This window comes from Mustela erminea, chromosome 3 (genome assembly GCF_009829155.1).
Source record: "Mustela erminea isolate mMusErm1 chromosome 3, mMusErm1.Pri, whole genome shotgun sequence".
NCBI classification, from domain to species: domain Eukaryota; kingdom Metazoa; phylum Chordata; class Mammalia; order Carnivora; family Mustelidae; genus Mustela; species Mustela erminea.
In genome coordinates this window covers 86,486,441-86,509,314 of record NC_045616.1, presented here as the reverse complement: position 1 = coordinate 86,509,314, position 22,874 = coordinate 86,486,441, and the positions used below count along the sequence as shown (strand labels likewise).

The following is a 22,874-nucleotide window of genomic DNA, read 5'->3' as shown; positions in this document are numbered from 1 at the left end:
TAAAATCTTAAATATATGGGGGCACCTGGGTTGCTCAGTTGGTTATGCATGGGACTCTCCATTCAGGTGATGATCTTGGGGTCCTGGGATGAGGACTTACTCAGGCCTCCACACCCACAGGGGAGTCTGCTTGCAGATTTCTGTTCCTTTCTCTCTGCCTCTTCAGCCTTCTTGCTTGGTGCATGCGAGAGAACACACGGGTGGGTACTGTCTCAAATAAATCTTAAAGAAATATCTGTAGTGCAATATAGCTTATAATGCATACTATGTCCTCAGTATTCAGTGTATATATTTTATTTTTTAAAAGATTTTATTTATTTGGCAGAGATCACAAGTAGGCAGAGAGGCAGGCAGTGGGGGGGGGGGAAGCAGGCTCCCCGCTGAGCAGAGAGCCCAATGTGGGGGCTCTGATCCCAGGGCCCTGGGATCATGACCTGAGCCGAAGGCAGAGGCTTAACCCACTGAGCCACACAGGCACCCCTATATTTTATTTTTAATAGTAATCTAAGGAGACTTGAAGCTCATTTATAAATGTCCTAATCTACAAAATTAAGGGTTTTGAACTTTTAAAGTGTTTTTCATTTTTATTTTTGTAGTGGTGGTATCTCTGTTGTATGTACTATTCACTTCTTTGAGCAGAAGAAAAGTTTTATAGTTCTGTTGTAAAATGGAAGAGTTTAATGAGCTCTTCGTGATCTACTCCTTTATCAGCATGAAATATTGCTTATTATGTGCAAGTATAAGATTTTGCACTGTGAAGAAAAAGTCATGATTATGTTTAATAATGAAGAACATTTGAAAATTCCTTTTAATTTTTTAAAAGATTTTATTTATTTATTTGACAGAGAGAGGTCACAAGTAGGTAGAGTGCAGGCAGAGAGAGAGGGGGAAGGAGGCTCCCTGCTGAGCAAAGAGCCGGATGCTGGGCTTGATCCCAGGACCCTGGGACCATGACCTGAGCCCAAGGCAGAGGCTTTAACCCACTGAGCCTCCCAGGTGCCCCTGTCTTGTCTTTATTTTTAAAGATTTTATTTATTTATTTGAGAGAGAGAACATAAGCAGTGGGAGTGGCAGAGGAAGAGGGAGAAGCAGGCTTCCTGCTCATCCCAGGGACTCCAGCCCAGGATCCTACAATCAAGACCTGAGCAGAAGGCTGATGTGTAACTGACTGAGCCACCCAGGTGTCCCATCTCTGTTTTATGATTAAATATTTAAAAAAAAATTTATGGACAGTTTCTTTCATTTAACTCAGAATTATGGAAATTTTAGGATGAAATCAGAAATTATTCCAAATTAAGGATTTAACATTCTTGCCAAGAAAGAAATTAGTCAATTTCTTTTAAAACCCAGACATTTTGAGGTACCTGGGTGGCTCAGTTGTTAGCGCCTCTGCCTTTGGCTCAGGTCACGTTCCCTGGGTCCTGGGATCCAGCCCATATCAGGCTCCCTGCTCAGCAGGAAGCCTGCTTCTTCCTCTCCCACTCCCCCTGCTTGTGTTCCCTCTCTTACTGTCTCTCCCTCTGTCAAATAAATAAATAAATTAAATATTTTTTTTAAAAACCTGTCACAACTTAGGAGTGCCTGGGTAGCACAGTTGGTTAAATGCCTGGCTCTTGGTTTTGGATTGGGTTGTGATCTCTTGACTTCGTGAGATCGAGCCCCACATCAGGCTCTAGTCAGCATAGAGTTGGCTTGAGTTTCTCTCCCTCTGCCCCTCCTCCCAATGCTCTCTCTGAAATAAATAAACGTAAAAACCCTCTAACATTTTAATTTTATAATCATGTGTAATATAATTTTATTAAATGGCATTAAAATGATGCGAATCACGAGTACTCTATGGCTCTTGATGGCATAGTATTTGTTATAGTCCATTTTAAGATGAATAACCAATCCATTTGGCTTTATTCGTATACTATAATTATTGAGCTATATGATAGCCTTGGTATTCTGAGGGCTTTAAAAACTGTCTTTGATGTGTACTTAACTAATGAAGCAATTCCTTAAACCAAAAATGGAATGGACCTCCATCCTGTCATATTCCCAAAGGGACTAGATTATTTAAATCAGCAAACCCAAGGAGTCATGTCTTAGTCATGTCTTTTTCTGAATTTAGTAACCCACATGTGCTAAAAAAGTTTTTGCTCCTCTTTATGCAATATCTTCAGTTTATGGCTTTCACAACTTAAAAAAGAATTACAAGTAGTTAGAACTATAAATCTTTTGTATAGATTTATAATCATTGAATCCCTATTTTTAGAAGTATTCCAAATGAAGACTACAGCTCACTTTCTCATAAAAACCAAAGATTGCTATGGGTAGCCATTTATAATTTTTTTCAGTAGAGAAATTTGGTATTTTCCCAGTGGCTGCCATCTTATCAGAAGGATTTCAGATATTGGATAGTTGGCTTCTTAACAATCTTGAGAATGGTTAAAATATTTCTCTTTTACTATAAGACTGATAAGCTTTATTGTAATTGGTATTGTGATGCAAATTTCCACATGGTTTTTGCACTGGAGATAAGAACAGGAAAATAAAAATTGAGTAAATGAATTAGATTTAGATGCTTCTCTACTCTAGTCTCTGTAAGCCAATTCTGGAGTAAAATGGATATAAACAAACAGAAAATATAACCTGAATTCCTGATTCAGTGGGTTTTCCTTGGGAGGGTTAGAAAGTATTTTATAAATAGCAATGAATGTAATGTGAGTTTAAGTTGTCCTTCAGGATGGAAACTACAACATTCATTCTGAGCAGATACAATGAAAATACTTTGTATTTCTCAGAGTCAGTACTTGGTAAATTCATTAACATCAAAGAAAATAAATCTTTGGATAAACTGGTAAGTAGCTTGCATTTCAGTATTGATTTAAAACACCATTATGTTGAGGTGGTAACTTAAGAGAACTTGTATCTTGAGTTATTCTTCTCACAGTTGAATGAAATGCTTAGAATAATTTAACATAGTATAAGGATTAAGTGATAGAAATTGTAGTATTAGCAATGGAATAAGCTCAACAAGAGGCCATTCCAAAATGATCACTTTCTGAAAACCTAAAAAACACACCATCTCTAGTAATCTACAAGTACGGACTTCTTTTAGTGTTTATATACATGATAATATAGTTAGTTCAGTAGTGCGTTCTCTTAGATGTCTATATCCAAGGTAAAACTGATAGGATTCTAATTTGTAAGGCAAAAACCACCTTTAAAGAACCGCACATAAGGAATGTATAAAGAAAGAACTAAAGGCCTACAAATTAAAAATGGAGCAATATATGAAGGAATTATGAGAGAAGCAATAGAAGTGAAAGAAATAGTATAAACACAAACGTACTTCCATTTTGAGCCACAGGATGTCGTTGTTCTCTAAGGAGCGGATTCTTTGAACAGAAGAAAATTACGATAGTTCACGGACCAGAAAGAATCTCCACGGGTTCCGGTGTTTTAAAGACTGTGCACATCCATGTTAAGATCAGTTGGGATCTCAGGAACAAGGACTCAAAAGAAAGATCTAAAAGGACTACATCTTTAGGCCGATGAAATGTTGATTTACTAACGAGAAGCAAAGCAGGATGTTAGCTTCAGGACGAGGTGGCCAGGAAACCAAGCGCTTGCTGCTCTCCGTTCTGCTCCTTGCAGTCTGGGAGGCCGGCAGTGGTCAGGTCCGCTACTCGGTCGTGGAGGAGACCAAACACGGCACCTTCGTGGGTCGCATCGCCCAGGACTTGGGGCTGGAGCTGACGGAGCTTGTACCGCGCCTGTTCCGGGTGGCATCCAAGGGTCACGGGGACCTTCTGGAGGTAAATCTACAGAATGGTATTTTGTTTGTGAATTCTCGGATCGACCGGGAAGAGCTGTGCGGGCGGAGCGCGGAGTGCAGCATCCACCTGGAGGTGATCGTGGACAGGCCGCTGCAGGTTTTCCATGTAGAGGTGGAGGTGAAGGACATTAACGACAATCCTCCTGTGTTCCCAGCAACACAAAAATTTTTGTTTATTTCCGAAACAAGGGCTCTTGACTCGCATTTTTCACTAGAGGGCGCCTCTGATGCAGATATCGGGGCAAACGCTCTGCTAACTTACAAACTGAGCCCCAATGAGTATTTCTCTCTGGAAGTACCCACCAACGATCAGGTAAAACCCCTCCAACTAGTACTAAAAAAAACCTTAGACAGGGAAGTCGCTTCAGAGCTTCTATTGGTGCTCCAAGCAACTGATGGGGGCAAACCTGAGCTGACAGGTAGCACAGAGTTACACATCACAGTGCTGGATGTAAACGACAATGCCCCAATGTTTGACAAAGCAGTCCATCGTGTAAAATTACTGGAGAATTCGAAAAACGGTACACTGGTTATTAGACTTAACGCCTCGGATTTGGATGAAGGTTCAAACAGCCACATTCTTTATTCCTTTGCCGCTGATGTCTCTTCAAATACAGAAGACTTTTTCCACATTGATTCGGCCAGTGGAGAAATAAAAGTAAACGGAAAAATAGATTTTGAAGAAACTAAATTATGGAAACTTCAAATAGAAGCAGTTGACAAAGGACATCCCCCGATGTTTGGTCACTGCACAATCTTGGTAGAAATCTTGGACATTAATGATAATGCTCCGGAGTTGCTGGTGACGTCGCTATTATTGTCTGTTCCAGAGGATGCTATACTGGGAACTGTCATCGCCCTAATCAGTGTAACTGACCGTGATGCTGGTGAAAATGGGCAGGTGACCTGCTCACTAACACACCACGTTCCCTTCAAGCTGGTGTCCACCTTCAAGAACTACTATTCGCTGGTGCTGGACAGCGCCTTGGATCGCGAGAGCGTGTCCAACTATGAGCTGGTGGTGACCGCAAGGGACGGGGGATTGCCTTCGCTCTCCGCCACCGCCAGCGTGTCCGTGGAAGTGGCGGACGTGAACGACAACGCGCCGGCGTTCGCGCAGCCCGAGTACACGGTGTTCGTGAAGGAGAACAACCCGCCCGGCTGCCACATCTTCACGGTGTCGGCGCGGGACGCGGACGCGCAGGAGAACGCGCGGGTGTCCTACTCGCTGGTGGAGCGGCGCGTGGGCGAGCGCGCGCTGTCGAGCTACGTGTCGGTGCACGCGGAGAGCGGCAAGGTGTACGCGCTGCAGCCGCTGGACCACGAGGAGCTGGAGCTGCTGCAGTTCCAAGTGAGCGCGCGCGACGCGGGCGTGCCTCCGCTGGGCAGCAACGTGACGCTGCAGGTGTTCGTGCTGGACGAGAACGACAACGCGCCCGCGCTGCTGCCGCGGCCCGGCGCGGGCGGCGGGGGCGGCGCGCTGAGCGAGCTGGTGTCGCGGTCGGTGGGCGCGGGCCACGTGGTGGCGAAGGTGCGCGCGGTGGACGCGGATTCCGGCTACAACGCGTGGCTGTCGTTCGAGCTGCAGCCGGCGGCGGCGGGCGCGCGCAGCCCGTTCCGCGTGGCGCTGTACACGGGCGAGATCAGCACAACGCGCCCCCTGGACGAGGCGGACCCGCCGCGCCAGCGCCTGCTGGTGCTGGTCAAGGACCACGGCGAGCCGGCGCTGACGGCCACGGCCACCGTGCTGCTGTCGCTGGTGGAGAGCGGCCAGGCGCCGAAGGCGTCGTCGCGGGTGTTGGCGGGCGCCGCTGGCGCCGAGACGGCGCTGGTGGACGTCAACGTGTACCTGATCGTCGCCATCTGCGCCGTGTCCAGCCTGCTGGTGCTCACGCTGCTGCTGTACACGGCGCTGCGGTGCTCGGCTCCGCCCAGGGAGGGCGCGTGCGGGCCTGGGAAGCCCACGCTCGTGTGCTCCAGCGCGGTGGGGAGCTGGTCGTACTCGCAGCAGAGGCGGCAGAGGGTGTGCTCTGGGGAGGGCGCTCCCAAGACCGACCTCATGGTCTTCAGCCCTAGTATTCCTCCTTGTTCAAATTCTGGAGATAGTGGAGAACAGCAGATTTTCGGGAATGATGTAAGTACAATAATTCTGAATGTATTTAATGCCTGTTGATGTCAATCGCATAATATGTTCAGCGACATTTGTGTAGGTTTATTATTTCATTTATTTGTTTTTGTTTTTTTTTCTTGGGATGGTTTATTTTTAAACACACTGGATATCTAGCCGTTTTTATTACTTTTCACCGAAATCTTCATGAACACAGCAGAACATTATTTAGTTGCTGGAAATAATAATAGTGGTAGTAGTAGCAATAACGAAATAGATGGCTAAAGCTGTCTGTAAATGAAGAAGGCTAAGTTATCCAGGCGAGAATCACTGATGGGAAATGGAGGATGTAGGCAAACCTTAAATATTCTAGTTCTGAATTTTGCAGCAAGTTCACTTTTTCTGTTCAATTCCTTATTCTAATTGGTGTCCTCCACTCATTGTGTTCATGTATTAAAAATTACCATAATAATGCATAACTTCATAAGTTAGTTGTTTTGAGTTTGAAATGTGTTTGAATTCTTACCTTCCTTCAAACCATAAGTTTATTTATTACTAATGGGCATGGGGTGTTGAGATGGCTTTCTTTCATAAATAAGTTTGTTTCTTTATAATCAATGGCATGCTTCTGAGATACTGAATGAAGTTGCACTCTTACCTTTGGGGAGGACTTTACTTTTTCCTTTAATCCTTTCATGATTTCCTGCTCATTTTCTTCATCATCTTCGGCTGCTTCAGATAAACTACATTTTTTCTTTATTTCCTAGTGTAATTTCAGTTTTCCTAATTGCCTGCTGAGTCTATTGCTGCTCTCCTCCAGATTAATTCATTGATATTTGATCATATTTATGTTTCTTCCATTCATGGTACCTATTGTAAGGCTGTATGGAAGTATTTTAGGGTAGGGTTAGAAAAATTCACACTTCCTTGTGCTTTGAGTTTAAGGGGATCTTCCCATATATGGGGAAAGGTGGTACTGCTGCCTGTGTCCATCAAGCCAGTAGGTCTTTGAAATGACATTGATTTAAATAGCTTAAGCATAACAACCATGGAGTATCTATAAAGTCACTTGAATTTGACAGTGATGGTGTTGGTCACATTTCACATTTGATGTTGTATACTTTAGATCCATTTGATGCAAACTCATGATGTGAATTGTCTTCTTTAAAGAGATCACAGAGAACTTGTATTTAGACCTGTAAGCATCTAAATCAATTGATGTGAAAGTTTATTTTGTCCCTTTTTTTCCAGTGTACAAGTTAGAAGCCTTTAAAAAAAAGATTTTGTTTATTTATTGGTCAGAGAGAGAGCACACAAGCAGAGAGAGTGGCAGGCAGAGGGAGAAGCAGGGTCCTTGTTGAACAAGGAGCCTGATGTGGGCCAGTCCCAGGACCCTGGGATCATGACCTGAGCTGAAGGCAGATGTTTAACCAACTGAGCCACCCAGGCTTCCCTAAGTTAGAAACACTTTAACTGTATTGTGTGAAGAAATAAATTATATATGATATATTTACATTGTAGAAAAGAACCATGTTATGGATAGGGTAAAGTTAACAGAAATACTGAGGAGGCATTAGTCACCATTTTTACGCACAAAAAAGGATGACTTCCATGAAGATGAGCATTAGGAAATCTTCTGAAAAGGAAAAAACATGCCCTAGTTTATCATACTGAAATTCTCTTCAACCATAGCTACAAAGTAGAACAAGAAGAGTCACCAACTATAAATAAGCCACTACTCTTTGAACTGTTTCTGTTTATTAGAACACTGTGTGAAGGACTTAAAATATGTAATTTTATTTAGTCCTCTTAACAACTAATAAAATATCTTTGACTATCCAAATTTTAAAGACGAACTAAGAGATGGTAAGATAATTTTCTAGCTTGTCTACTGCCATCCAGCTAGTACATGGTAAAAATGATATTCAAATGTATATCTTTTAGATTCTAGAGCCATCCTTTTTTAATTAAAGTTTTTAAAAAGATTTTATTTATTTATTTGATAGACAGAGATCACAAGTAGGCAGAGAGGCAGGCAGAGAGAGAGGATGAAGCAGGCTCCCTGCTGAGCAGAGAGCCTGGTGCAGGGCTGGATCCCAGGACTCTGGGATCATGACCTGAGCCAAAGGCAGAGGCTTTAACCCACTGTGCTACCCAGCGCCTCTAGAGCCATCCTTTTATTCACTGTAGAGTCTTCTACAGTAGTTTTTTTTCTGCTCAGGCATATTTATGGCTAAGAAAATCAAGCATGAAGTATATACAGGTGAATCCTTCTTTCTGTTTTGCTTAAGAAAAAAACCGTCTTCAAAAACTATGATTATCCTCATAGTTAATTTTGTACAATGCTGTAATTGAGATAAGAATTAAGGTTTTTTTGTGGTAAGTGATTTTTTTCTCAGAAGATGTTCATGAGCATCATTATCATTTGTTGTAGTGCCACATTGGGATAGGTCTTTACATCGTTCAATGTAATGTAGATAATGTAGATAATGAAGAGTTGCCATTGTAGGGACAAGATACCATTGTTTGGAGATAATATAAAGAAGAAGAATAATTTAATATATGAGAAAACCCAGAAGACTATGATCTGCAACCTTCTAGCAGAACACCAAAGCCGAATGACAGATATGAAAATGACCTTGTCCTTTTAAAAAATTTATTTATTTATTTATTTGACAGAGATCACAAGTAGGCAGAGAGGCAGGCAAAGAGAGAGGAAGGGAAGCAGGCTCCCTGGTGAGCAGAGAGCCTGATTTGGGGCTCGATCCCAGGACCCTGGGATCATGACCTGAGCCCAAGATAAGACTGCTTTAACCCACAGAGCCACCCAGGCCCCCGACCCTGTCCTTTTTAGGTTGTGAATAACGATAATGTTTGGACAAATTTAGGTGGTAATATGATTATTTCCAGGATTCTGGATATCAACAAAGGATTCAATAAGTGTTTGCAAAATTGTATACTTCAGTAACAGCTTAAAAGGTGTACGTTTCCATGAAAATCTTTTTTTTTATTAAAGATTTTTATTTGTCAGAGAGAGAGCATACATGCACAAGCAGAGGGAGCATCAGACAAAGGGAGAAGCAGGCTCCCTGTTGATCAAGAAGCCTGATATGGGACCTGATCCCAGGATCCTGGGATCATGACCTGAGCTGAAGGCAGACGCTTAACTGACTGAGCCACCCAGGTGTCCCTCCCATGAAAATCTTTGAATGTGTGTGGGTATTTAAGAATTCAGTCTTCTTCAGTTTTATTGTTGTCTGTGAGATTTGTGCTGACTGAACAAATGATCTGTGATCATATAGCTGTGTATTCTTCAATGAGCCATGATAGCAAAGAGTGAACATCAATGAGTATCTCCTATAATTTCGTTAATACAATGTTGGATAGTATTTTTAATCTATTTATTTTGAAGACTCTCCTGAGTTTCCAAGAATGGTTTCAAGATTTGTTTCTGTGTTATGTTTTCAATAAAAAAATTACTAGACCTGTTATGCTGTATTAGCGAATGATGAGGACTAATAGAGTATTAAACCATGTACTCTAATACATGACTAGTAGGATATACAGTAGAAACTTAAGTCTAGTGGCACCTGGGTGGCTCAGTCATTAAGCATCTGCCTTCAGCTCAGGTCATGATCCTAGGGTCCTGGGATCAAGTCCCGCATAGGGCTCCCTGCTGGGCGAGAAGCCACTTCTCCCTCTCCTACTCACCCTGCTTGTGTTCGCTCTCTCAGTGTGTGTCTCCCTGTCAAATAAATAAATAAAATATTAAAAGAAAAAGAAATTTAAGACTAACCAAATTGGGATGCCTGGGTGGCTGAGTTCATTGAGCATCTGACTCTTGGTTTCCTCTGGGGTCATCATCCCATGGTTATGGGATCCAACCCCTTACGGGGCCCTTCATGGATCCCCTGGTGTGGAGCCCCACCTTGGGCTTCATGCTCAGTAAGGAGTCTACTTGAGATTCTCTGCCTCTGCCCCTACCCCTGTACTCTCACACCCACACCCACACACTCTCTCTCTCTCTCAAATAAATAAAAAAATCTTAAAGAAAGACTAACCAGTTTGGGTTAGTAAAACTCTGGCACAAAGTTCTTCAAGTTTTCAATCAATTTTACAAAACCAGTGTTAATATTGATGTGAATTTCTTTGCATTTTCTTATTGTCATATCTCAAGCTTATCCCTAAAGATGAGTTCAAAGATAGCATAATCTCTTTTGTATGAATTAGTTGAGATGGTGCTATCTGAAATATCATAGCTAAAATGCAAAAGATGGGTCATTGGTTTATACAATATATCAGACTCTTTTATGACTTGCTGTTCATCCAATGTCCTTTAATATACTAAAAAATACCATATTACTGGAAAGTAATTGCTAAATTAACATCTGGTTTTAGTTCAGACATGTAATATTATCTACTTTGGGTATACTTTCTGTTGTTCATCTCTGTATTTACCTTTGAGGATTCCATATTATGTATACCATCTCAATTCCCAAAGTCCATAATGAAGAGGTTGGAGATCTCTTCCTTCCTTTTTCTCTAAAATAAATCGGATAGGCTTCAGATAGTATGTTAAGTCTACTGTTAATGGATTCTGATGTTATATTTTGATTAGAGGCCCTTATAACTGATTGTTTCATGTATGCATAAGATAATTTTGTGTTATAAAAAGTGACAAGTCTGGGACACCTGGGTGGCTCAGTTAGTTAAGCTGCTGCCTTCAGCTCAGGTCATGATCCCAGCGTCCTGGAATTAAGTCCCACATCGGGCTCCTTGCTCAGCAGGAAGCCTGCTTCTTACTCTGCCTCTGCCTGCCACTCTGTCTGCCTGTGCTCACTCTCTCTGACAAAAAAAAAGTGACAAGTCTGCTTGCCTTATTAGTTTTATAAGAAAGAAGCTTCTTTTTAAAAAAGATTTAATTTATTTATTTGACAGACAGAGACCACAAGTAGGCAGAGAGGCAGGCAGAGAGAGAGGGGGAAGCAGGCTCCCTGCTGAGCAGAGAGCCCAACGGGGGGCTCGATCCCAGGACCCTGGGATCATGACCCAAGTGGAAGGCAGAGGCTTCTGGTGCCCAAGAAAGGTGCCCCAAGAAAGAATTTTCTATTTACTAAGAGTTCTAGCAGGATGATAATATGGGGAAAAGAGTAAATTAGAAAAAAATGAAACAAAATCTGAAATTAGCAATAGTGTCTGTGTGCATTCAAGATAAAGAAAAATAGGGGCACCTGGGTGGCTCAGTGGGTTAAGCTGCTGCCTAACCCACTGATAAATATCACTCAAGCTAGAGTAATATTTATTCTAAATCACTTTCTACTTTAAATTTCCATTGGCTTCTCTTTTGACACCCTTAAATCCAAGGCTACATGAGAAGACAAAGACACATAATCGAGTTATATCTTCAAGCAATGATAACTCATATCAACAATTCTTATTTTCTGCTTGGTATTTTATGAAGCTGAATTTACACAAACATTAAAACCACTTGGCTTATGGTTGAAATGTTTGATCATTTTGTGTGTGTGTGTGTGTGTGTGTGTGTGTGTTTAACTCAGTAATATGCATTTATAGGAAGTATAATTAAAAATCTTTCCCCTTGTTTTGAATAAACTTATGGTCTCAAACCCAGAATTCTTTCAACAAGAAACAGGTCATTCAACAATTTATTGAATGCCCACTGTGTGCTGGGAACTCTGCTATACGCCAGCCTACCTCATGTCATACCTACAATGCTACAACAGCTCCCCGCTGTTCTCCTGGGTTCTAGTCTTCTTCCCTTCAGTCCACCTTGCATACCTCACCAGTCTCAGCTCTCCAAAGTCTAACTTTACTCTTTTTGTCCAGCATATCCAATGGCTCCCCAGTGCCACGAAGGTCAAGTTCAGTTCTTTAATGTGCTGGTTAAGCCTTCCATGCTCAGGCTATGCCCTCTCTAATGGAATTTCCTATCAGCTGTATAGTCTCTTTGGTCCTCTCCTGTGCCTGGTACTCAGAGGTGCTTAATAAGCATTTGTTAAGTGATAGGCAAAAAAAAGCCAGCTATTTTCATGAATATATCTTGACAGATAAACAAAAACCACTGTTGGTCACTTGGAAATAACCAATATGACCCAAAGATTTTCATGGTGACTTTTATTTATTTCATTGAATTCTAATAAAATTTATTTTATAATTGAAAGACACCTCCTTCCATATCAGTGACATCATCACATGAAGTGTCATTTGATACCTCATCTTATAATTTTAGCAAAGTAACCTCCCTAATAAATCATGTATGTCAAATATAAATTTCACCTCTATCAATAAACTTTTCCATTGTGAATTCTGTTTTATACACTAAATTTGAAAACATTTTTTTCAATGGATATAAGATTGCTTGCAACGAATGCAATTAAATGTAAATAACAAAAAGAATTGCAACTAAAGAAAATAGGTATGAATAAAAGGCAAGTGCACAGAGATGAGAACACAACATACAGAACTTAAGGACATACAGAACTGAACTGAAGAGTTGTTACTAATACCTCAACTTTGTCTTTGAGTTTCCTAGCAGCCAAAGTAACAAAAGAGCTTAGAAGTAAAACAATTCAAATTTGATAACATTTTAATATGAGAAACAATATCTTTAGGAAATTTTTAACCCTAGTTTTTCATAAGGCTACCTGTAGAGCTAAACTCTGTGTGTATTATGTAGCTAAGTAAAACCACAACTGTATAACTCTAAATCAAATGTAGGAACAAAAATTTCAATTTCATGTTAAAAAAAATGTCATTTTCCACATACCATCACTTTCAATATGACTTATACTATGAATGTTCCCACAATAAGCACTTTGGAAATACTATTTTGAGAATAAAGTAAGATGAAGCACTTGAAGTTAATTATATTTTTCTGTTTAAGTAAAATTCTATCGTGTACGATGTAGTGCACAGTACTCACTATTCAGGCGCAAGGTGTCGCTCTTTACTTGGTGGAAATAGTTGTTTCAAGGGTTGGTCTGAACAGCCAGGAACGCCCCATACAAAAAGGACTCCATCATGCCGAACGCTACTGTTAAAGGATTCTTTGAAACTTCTCAAAAATTAAGCTAGATTTTTAATGCCAAACCGGAGTCTCTGCTGCTTTAAGTGTAAAGGACCTTATTTTGGAAGTCAATGTCGTATGCGATGTTCGGCTCTCAAAGAAGGGGATTGGGCACTCAGCGTCTGCTGCTGTCGCTTCTCCTCCTTGCAGTCTGGGAGGCTGGCAGCGGCCAAGTTCATTACTCGGTCCTGGAGGAGGCCAAACACGGCACCTTCGTGGGCCGCATCGCCCAGGACTTGGGGCTGGAGCTCGCGGAGCTGGTGCCACGCCTGTTCCGAGTGGCATCGAAGGGTCATGGGGACCTTCTGGAGGTAAATCTGCAGAATGGCATTTTGTTTGTGAATTCTCGGATCGACCGGGAGGAGCTGTGCGGGCGGAGCGCGGAGTGCAGCATCCACCTGGAGGTGATCGTGGACAGGCCGCTGCAGGTTTTCCATGTGGAGGTGGAGGTGAAGGATATTAATGACAATCCACCGGTCTTCTCTCTCAAAGAACAAAAGCTGCTGATTCCTGAATCTAAGCAACCTGACTCTTATTTTCCTCTAGAGGGAGCTTCTGATGCGGATATAGGAGAGAATGCTCTATTGACCTACAGACTAAGTCAAAATGAGTTTTTTTCTTTAGAATTACCAACACATAGTAAGCAGACTAAAAGATTGTCGCTTACATTAAAAAAATATCTGGATCGAGAGAAAACTCCAGAACTTAATTTGCTATTGACAGCTGCAGACGGGGGGAAACCAGAGCTCACTGGCACCGTTCAGCTTTTCATCCAAGTCTTGGATATTAACGACAATGATCCGGAATTTGAGCAATCAGAATACAAGGTGAGATTGATGGAAAACGCTGCTAAAGAAACATTTGTGATAAAGCTAAACGCCACAGATCGAGACGAAGGAGTCAATGGGGAGATTACCTACTCTTTGGTGTCAGTGAAGCCCAAAGGAAAACTCTTGTTTACACTAGATGAAAATAACGGAGAAGTAAGGGTTAATGGAACTTTAGATTATGAGGAAAACAAGTTTTATGAAATTGAAGTACAGGCCACAGATAAAGGGAATCCCCCAATGGCAGGTCACTGTACAGTCTGGGTAGAAATATTAGACGCCAATGATAATGCCCCTGAAGTCACCGTGACTTCCCTATCTCTCCCAGTACGAGAGGACACTCACCCTAGTACTGTCATTGCGCTGATCAGTGTATCTGACCGTGACTCTGGTGCCAACGGGCAGGTGATCTGTTCTCTAACGCCAAACGTCCCTTTCAAGCTCATGTCCACGTTCAAAAATTACTATTCATTGGTGCTGGACGGCGCTTTGGACCGCGAGAGCGTGTCGAGCTATGCTCTAGTAGTGATCGCACGGGACGAGGGATCGCCTCCGCTCTCCGCCACCGCCAGCGTGTCCGTGGAAGTGGCGGACGTGAACGACAACGCGCCGGCGTTCGCGCAGCCCGAGTACACGGTGTTCGTGAAGGAGAACAACCCGCCCGGCTGCCACATCTTCACGGTGTCGGCGCGGGACGCGGACGCGCAGGAGAACGCGCGGGTGTCCTACTCGCTGGTGGAGCGGCGCGTGGGCGAGCGCGCGCTGTCGAGCTACGTGTCGGTGCACGCGGAGAGCGGCAAGGTGTACGCGCTGCAGCCGCTGGACCACGAGGAGCTGGAGCTGCTGCAGTTCCAAGTGAGCGCGCGCGACGCGGGCGTGCCTCCGCTGGGCAGCAACGTGACGCTGCAGGTGTTCGTGCTGGACGAGAACGACAACGCGCCCGCGCTGCTGCCGCGGCCCGGCGCGGGCGGCGGGGGCGGCGCGCTGAGCGAGCTGGTGTCGCGGTCGGTGGGCGCGGGCCACGTGGTGGCGAAGGTGCGCGCGGTGGACGCGGATTCCGGCTACAACGCGTGGCTGTCGTTCGAGCTGCAGCCGGCGGCGGGGAGCGCGCGCAGCCCGTTCCGCGTGGCGCTGTACACGGGCGAGATCAGCACGACGCGCCCCCTGGACGAGGCGGACCCGCCGCGCCAGCGCCTGCTGGTGCTGGTCAAGGACCACGGCGAGCCGGCGCTGACGGCCACGGCCACCGTGCTGCTGTCGCTGGTGGAGAGCGGCCAGGCGCCAAAGGTTTCGTCGCGGGTGTTGGCGGGCGCCGCTGGCGCCGAGACGGCGCTGGTGGACATCAACGTGTACCTGATCGTCGCCATCTGCGCGGTGTCCAGCCTGCTGGTGCTCACGCTGCTGCTGTACACGGCGCTGCGGTGCTCGGCTCCGCCCAGGGAGGGCGCGTGCGGGCCTGGGAAGCCCACGCTCGTGTGCTCCAGCGCGGTGGGGAGCTGGTCGTACTCGCAGCAGAGGCGGCAGAGGGTGTGCTCTGGGGAGGGCGCTCCCAAGACCGACCTCATGGCCTTCAGCCCCAGCCTTCCACCTGGTCTGGATAAAGAAGTTGGAGAGGAAAGGCAGGAGGCAGGATCAAATCACCCTGGGCAGGTGAGTTCTATAGATTTCCTCTTATTTTGAAGTCTGTGTTAAATTTTTAAAAATCCATTTTGTATTTTGAGTATTAACGTTTTAGACGACTGTAAATGTTTTAGAAAACAATTTCTGTTAGTCAAATGCCAACTGATAAAAATCCAGTTTTAATCATGCGATACCAGGTTTTTTAGCCAATAAATGCCCCATGTCTCCAAATGTTTGGTAGAAAATGGTAAAGGAAGATGCAAAAATGACTCTACTGTCAGCACTTTATTAGATATAATGTATAATTTTCAGTTATGTACTTGGACCACTTATTTCATCTCTAAACCTCACTACTCTAGATAATTCCTGTGGTTATTTACATTTGCTTGTCCTCTTTGTCTTTTAACACTACCTTATGTTTTAACATTTTCACATTATTAGATAGCTTGACTTTTCTCACTTCCGGCTTGTATCAAAGATTGAACACTCTCTTCTTTAAGTCTGAAAACATTTACCTTTTTCTGTAGAGTTAAACATGGGTCATACATTTCTTTTCCATTAAATAATCTTTAGTTTTGCCTCAATTGATAAGATAAAACCTGTTTTCATATTATTTGCAGTTAAAAATTCAGTCTTGCAGTATTGTTTGGTGGTTTCACTGAAATAATGGAACTTAAAAGTTCTGCCGATTAATTTTATCGCATGTAATGGGTACAGATTTATCGACAACATAGTCAAACAGAGCTCCCAGATTTATGCTTACAAAGTTTACTAGGCAAATAAAGTTATTCATATCACTCCACCACATCTTGGAACTTGCTGAAGACATGCATCTAGAAGATGCATTTAGAAGACATGCATTATAATATGTGCAATATATGCTGGTTGACAGTCTGACCCAAATTTTGTGGATTCATCTAGAAAGGAAAATGTTAAGTCTATTAAAGTGAAATGTAGGTTATCATTTTCGCTTATCTGGCAATTTAAATTTCCTGTCTTTAAATGCTTTATCTCCGATGTTTGTGAACTTTTCTTTTAATGTGCTATAATCTTTTCTGATGATTCTAACCAAAGGTCATTTACCTTAGGTCATTCTTCTAATTCAGTGATCCCTAGCTATATGTAGAGTGGTGGAGTAACGGATTTCTTTGAGAATTTGTTTTTAAAAAATATTCTATTTATTTATTTGACAGACAGAGATCACAAGTAGGCAGAGAGGAAGGCAGAGAGAGAGGGGGAAGCAGGCTCCCTCTGAGCAGACAGCCCAATTCAGGGGCCGGATCCCAGGACCCTGGGATCATGACCTGAGCTGAAGGCAGAGGCTTCACCCAGTGAGCCCCTCAGGCACCCCTTCTTTGAGAATTTGATGAAATTCATATGTGGCTATTGCTCCTCTTTAGCTTTAGGGGCTAAAATTTCTTTATTCTATAGTAGGCAACCAAATTAAAACACAAAATGTTTCATACTTAAAAGATTAAGCTATCATATCACTTATGAAACTGTAAATGTATAAATGTGAATGTTAGGTAGGGCACACATTATCCATCTCCAGATGAAGTTTTTGGAATGGCTCAATGTCATATAAATTAATAAAGATATTGGAATATTTTAAGTACATGCTAAATTTGTGCAAATTCTTATTTTTACAGTATACAAGTAGTCAATGTACAGTTTTAGATAATTCCAAATTATATGAGCTATTTTCTACAAATTTTGTGTCTTTCATACTTATTTTTAGTTTCAGGATTACAATTCAATGGTGTAAAATTATAATTTTAATATAATTTCCATCTTCTAGTTCAATTGTTTAAGTATTAAGCTAATTTTAGATGTTCTTTATCTCTTTAGTAATTTAATTATGTCTAACAGTGTGTGAGGACTACATAACTAACACACTACTTTTTCAATAGTTTCTAAGCAATCATTGTACATTGACTTTTTTTGAAAATAGAAGATAGAAAATGAAGAATCAGGGTAGTGGTGTTAGACAATTTAAATAGCCCAAAAGCATAAAAATTCAAATTTTTTAGATTACTTAAGAACCAGTTTTATAGTTGATTTAAGTTATCTTTTACTTGTGGGATGATTATTATTACTTCCTGGTTCTATAAAGATTTCTTATCTCACTTCCCTTCATTATTATATGTAAAAGGATTGGTGACAAATTGTTGGCTTAAAGATTTTGACTTGAATTTTAATGAGCTTATAAACTCTGTATTTGTTTACAGTTAGCTGTAGAATCTTTTCTGTGTTTTGTTTTCCCTTAAAGCTGATCTTGAATTAATTAATAAAATTATGAAAAGTCCTTTGATTCTCTCTTGCATCATAGTCACCATTCTGATTTAGTTTTCTTTCTTTTTTTTTTCCATTCTGATTTTCTGAAGAGAAGCAGATTTTGAGGGACTACTAACTGGCCTGAAGGGCACATTTAAAGGGAGACCAAAAGTTCATTTTGAAGTTTATATTCATTTAATTTTAGTTAGAGAGACTGGGCTCCAAAACATCTCACAGACGTTTTTCATATTAGGGCTCCACAGCCACTTTAGAATACTGTGAAATCTGGAGGTTTTGATTCAACATTTTACATGAAAATGCTTTCCTCCTGCTAGAGTGAAACTTTACAGGATCTGTACCCAAGCTTCATTTTAATATGTTATGAGAATAAGAGCATTGTATGAAAAGTCATTGCATTTGAGCATCAAGGAACCAAAAACGACATATTCCACATTTATGATGAATTTTTATATCCAACGGAAGTATGAATAAAATAACTTATATGAATGAAATATTTAGTTAGTAGAAATACTTTAGTTTCTTTTGGGGGGGGGGTTTCTCCTAAAGTCCTACAGTGAAGTGATTGTGAAGGATAAAAGTCGTTACAAGTGAGAATTGTAAGCAAAATAAGGCCAAGCGTGATGTATATTATTCTTTATTTTATTCTCCATGATAGGCAAAGAGTTGCTTCTGACATTCTATATTTCAATGATTATGATAGACTTTGAAGCAGAATATTTAAAAAACTGCAGTATAATAGAAATGACTGTGCTTTGTTACTAATATCTTATACATTAAAAAAAAATAAGCATTTACAAAAAAATCCATGAAAACATCCAAAGGTCAACAAATTTAATGTGTCCCTAGAAGTGGCTAAACTAGAAAGAACCTCACGATCTGTCTTGTACTTACATAATCAGTCACATGATGTCGCTGTACACTCAGAAGGTGAAAAGGAAAAATTTTGTCTGCGCGCCCAGATTCCAACCATTGACAGAATAGGATCGACTCCATATTGACCGGAATGCTGGGTAAATTTTACTATATCTACACCTACAGGAAGGGAGACTGCTCACAAAGGTTCGCAGGTGAGCGATCCCTTAAAACCAGCAGTCCCACCTCGGAGATCTTGTTAACTACAATGGTGTTTTCCTGGAGAGGAGGCCCAGGAGCCCCGCGATTGCTGTTGTCGCTTCTGCTCCTTGCAGCAGGGGAACCCGGGAGCTGCCAGGTCCACTACTCGGTCCCAGAAGAGGCCAAACACGGCACCTTCGTGGGCCGCATCGCGCAAGACCTAGGGCTGGAGCTGGCGGAGCTGGTCCCACGCCTGTTCCGGGTGGCGTCCAAAGGACGCCGGGACCTTCTGGAAGTAAATCTGCAGAATGGCATTTTGTTTGTGAATTCTCGGATCGACCGGGAGGAGCTGTGCGGGCGGAGCGCGGAGTGTAGCATCCACCTGGAGGTGATCGTGGACAGGCCGCTGCAGGTTTTCCATGTGGAGGTGGAGGTGAAGGACATTAACGATAACCCACCAGTGTTCAGAGAAGAAGAGCAAAAGGTACTGATTTCTGAATCTGCCCCGTTGGATTCTCATTTTCCTCTAGAGGGCGCTTCGGATGCGGATATCGGTGTAAACTCTCTTCTGACCTATAGGTTAGGTCTAAATGAGTATTTTACTCTTAAAATAATAACGAAAAACGACAAAAGTATATTGCCTGAACTAGTTCTACGGAAGTCCTTGGATAGAGAGGAAACTCCAGAACTTAATATATTGCTGACCTCCCAGGATGGGGGTAAGCCCGAGCTAACAGGATCTGTTCAGATTAAAATAAGCATTTTGGATGTGAATGATAACGCTCCAGAGTTTGATAAGCCTGGCTATAAAGTAGTGCTGTTTGAAAATGTCCCAAACGGCACGAGAGTGATTCAGCTAAACGCTTCTGATCCAGACGAAGGGGTGAATAGAGAAATTTTCTATGGAATCAGACTGATTTTGCCAGTGAGTGAGAAATGCATGTTTTCAATAAATCCAGAAACAGGTGAAATCAGAATTTACGGGAAATTGGATTTCGAAGAGAATAATGAGTATGAAATTCAAGTTAACGCCATTGATAAAGGGATTCCTTCCATGTCAGGTCATTGTACAGTCCTAGTGGAAGTTCTGGATCTGAATGACAATACCCCTGAGGTAATGATCACTTCGCTGTCGCTCCGGGTGCGAGAGGATGCTCAGGTGGGCACCGTCATCGCCCTGATCAGCGTGTCTGACTGTGACTCTGGCGCCAACGGCCAAGTGACCTGCTCACTAACACCCCATGTCCCCTTCAAGCTGGTGTCCACCTTCAAGAACTACTATTCGCTGGTGCTGGACAGCGCCTTGGATCGCGAGAGCGTGTCCAACTATGAGCTGGTGGTGACTGCACGGGACGGAGGATCGCCTCCGCTCTCCGCCACCGCCAGCGTGCCCGTGGAAGTGGCGGACGTGAACGACAACGCGCCGGCGTTCGCGCAGCCCGAGTACACGGTGTTCGTGAAGGAGAACAACCCGCCCGGCTGCCACATCTTCACGGTGTCGGCGCGGGACGCGGACGCGCAGGAGAACGCGCGGGTGTCCTACTCGCTGGTGGAGCGGCGCGTGGGCGAGCGCGCGCTGTCGAGCTACGTGTCGGTGCACGCGGAGAGCGGCAAGGTGTACGCGCTGCAGCCGCTGGACCACGAGGAGCTGGAGCTGCTGCAGTTCCAAGTGAGCGCGCGCGACGCGGGCGTGCCTCCGCTGGGCAGCAACGTGACGCTGCAGGTGTTCGTGCTGGACGAGAACGACAACGCGCCCGCGCTGCTGCCGCGGCCCGGCGCGGGCGGCGGGGGCGGCGCGCTGAGCGAGCTGGTGTCGCGGTCGGTGGGCGCGGGCCACGTGGTGGCGAAGGTGCGCGCGGTGGACGCGGATTCCGGCTACAACGCGTGGCTGTCGTTCGAGCTGCAGCCGGCGGCGGGGAGCGCGCGCAGCCCGTTCCGCGTGGCGCTGTACACGGGCGAGATCAGCACGACGCGCCCCCTGGACGAGGCGGACCCGCCGCGCCAGCGCCTGCTGGTGCTGGTCAAGGACCACGGCGAGCCGGCGCTGACGGCCACGGCCACCGTGCTGCTGTCGCTGGTGGAGAGCGGCCAGGCGCCAAAGGTTTCGTCGCGGGTGTTGGCGGGCGCCGCTGGCGCCGAGACGGCGCTGGTGGACATCAACGTGTACCTGATCGTCGCCATCTGCGCGGTGTCCAGCCTGCTGGTGCTCACGCTGCTGCTGTACACGGCGCTGCGGTGCTCGGCTCCGCCCAGGGAGGGCGCGTGCGGGCCTGGGAAGCCCACGCTCGTGTGCTCCAGCGCGGTGGGGAGCTGGTCGTACTCGCAGCAGAGGCGGCAGAGGGTGTGCTCTGGGGAGGGCGCTCCCAAGACCGACCTCATGGCCTTCAGCCCCAACCTTCCACAGTCAGGAGAAGATTGTTTAAATCCTTCCAGTGAAGTAAGTCATTAATATAATTTAAGTATATTTGTTCCCTTTAATAATTCTTTGTTAGGATGTAAATACATCCTCTCTTTTTTCTTCGTGTTATCTTTTAACCAGGGAACATCTTCCGTGGTATGATCATTCTCTCATTTTGAAATTTTTGTGTGTTTCATGTTCATTGGAAACTTGCATTTGAAAATTCACTTGAAGTTTCATGTATTAGTGAGATACATAGGTGAAATACTGGCTTTGGATCACCACATTTTAAACTTCCTAATTCTATCATTTTTCCTGTATTATTGGCCTTGAGAAACATTAGTACATAAGAGTAAAAACTGCATAGGTGTTTGAAAACTCAAGTTTATTTTTTATGATATTTTATAATTTCATGATCAGAGAATATTTGCAAGAGAAGTACAAATAATTTTCAGATACCATTAACTGGATTCTTTTACCATTCCTTATATACACAAGCTTCTAAAATATCCTCCTGAATACCATTTTAATTTCAGCACAACGTCCTTCAGATATTATAATAATAATAATTTTGTTGTTAATTCTAAGGAATAATTTTGTTACTGTTCACACAGAGTGCCTTCTTTCTTTTAAGTGAGATTGGCTACTTACTGTACTATTCTTCTTTACATAAAATATAATAAAGTAATTGCATATTTAATATAATATGCACCTGAATCAGGGTGCATCTTGTAATTGATGGTTTATAATAACTTTATTGACTGTTTTTCTTTCTTGGTAGCACATAAGTAACGGTGCATCTTAGAATTAATGACTACTTTTGAATTCAGTAAAATACAGTAATACTTACTGATCCCCTGTTATTTTGTAGAGCCTATGCTATGATCTCTAACTGTATCATTTCATCTAGTTCTCTAATCAGTCCTGGGGCACTTAACTGGCTCAGTGGGTGGAGTACGGAACTCTTAATCTCAGGATCCTGAGTTTGGAGCCCCACCTTGGTTGTAGAGATTACTTGATAATAAAACCTTTTAAAAAAGAAACCAGCCTTATGGTGCAAGTACATATTTATCATAGTCACTTTGCTGATGAGGAACCTGAAGCTTAAGCCACAAATAGAGAGTGAGAAGTAGCCCAAACTCAGTTTCAGAGGATCCCAAACCCATCATGGTGCACTACTGCTCTGAGACTATTATCAGTTAAATCTTTTATTTATTTTTTGAGATTTATTTGAGAGAGAGAGGGAGAGTGCATGTGCACAAGTGGGGGGGGAAGGGCAGCGGTAATCTCAAGGAGATTCTCCACTGAGTCCAGAGCCTGTGAGACCATGACTGGAGTCGAAACCAAGACTCAGACACTTAACTGGCTGAACCACCCTGGTACCCCCCAGTTGAGTCTTCTAAAATATATTTAGCTTACTTCACATCTTGTAGTTTTTTCCACAAAAATATCCAGAGGCTTCTATGACTAGAGACTAAAGGCTTAAATCCTTCAAGCTAGTAGTGAAGGAATTAAATTTTCCTGCCTTTGCCTACTACTGTCTCAAATATCTTTAGTTTTTGAATATGAAATATAACATATGTTCAATCAGTAATTTTAAAAAGATTTTATTTATTTATTTATTTATTTGAGAGAGAGAGAAAGAAAGAACAAGCATGAGTGAG

The 22,874-nt window shown here is 43.2% G+C and overlaps 2 protein-coding genes across 3 annotated transcripts in view; both read left to right on the top strand.

Moving 5' to 3' along the window:
- Positions 1 to 22,874, top strand: part of LOC116586455 (protocadherin alpha-C2) — a 183,647-nt gene that overhangs the window by 54,645 nt on the left and 106,128 nt on the right. The window contains exon 1 of one of the 2 annotated variants that reach the window (XM_032336457.1): positions 18,659 to 21,249. The exons of the other annotated variant lie outside the window; for it this stretch is intronic. Within the exon in view, the coding sequence (XP_032192348.1) occupies positions 18,763 to 21,249 (2,487 nt within the window). The 5' untranslated portion in view covers positions 18,659 to 18,762. Of the gene's footprint in view, positions 1 to 18,658; positions 21,250 to 22,874 lie in introns of those variants that run through there. 2 annotated transcript variants of the gene reach the window in all.
- LOC116586458 (protocadherin alpha-7-like) overlaps positions 1 to 22,874 on the top strand; it is a 106,192-nt gene that overhangs the window by 10,157 nt on the left and 73,161 nt on the right.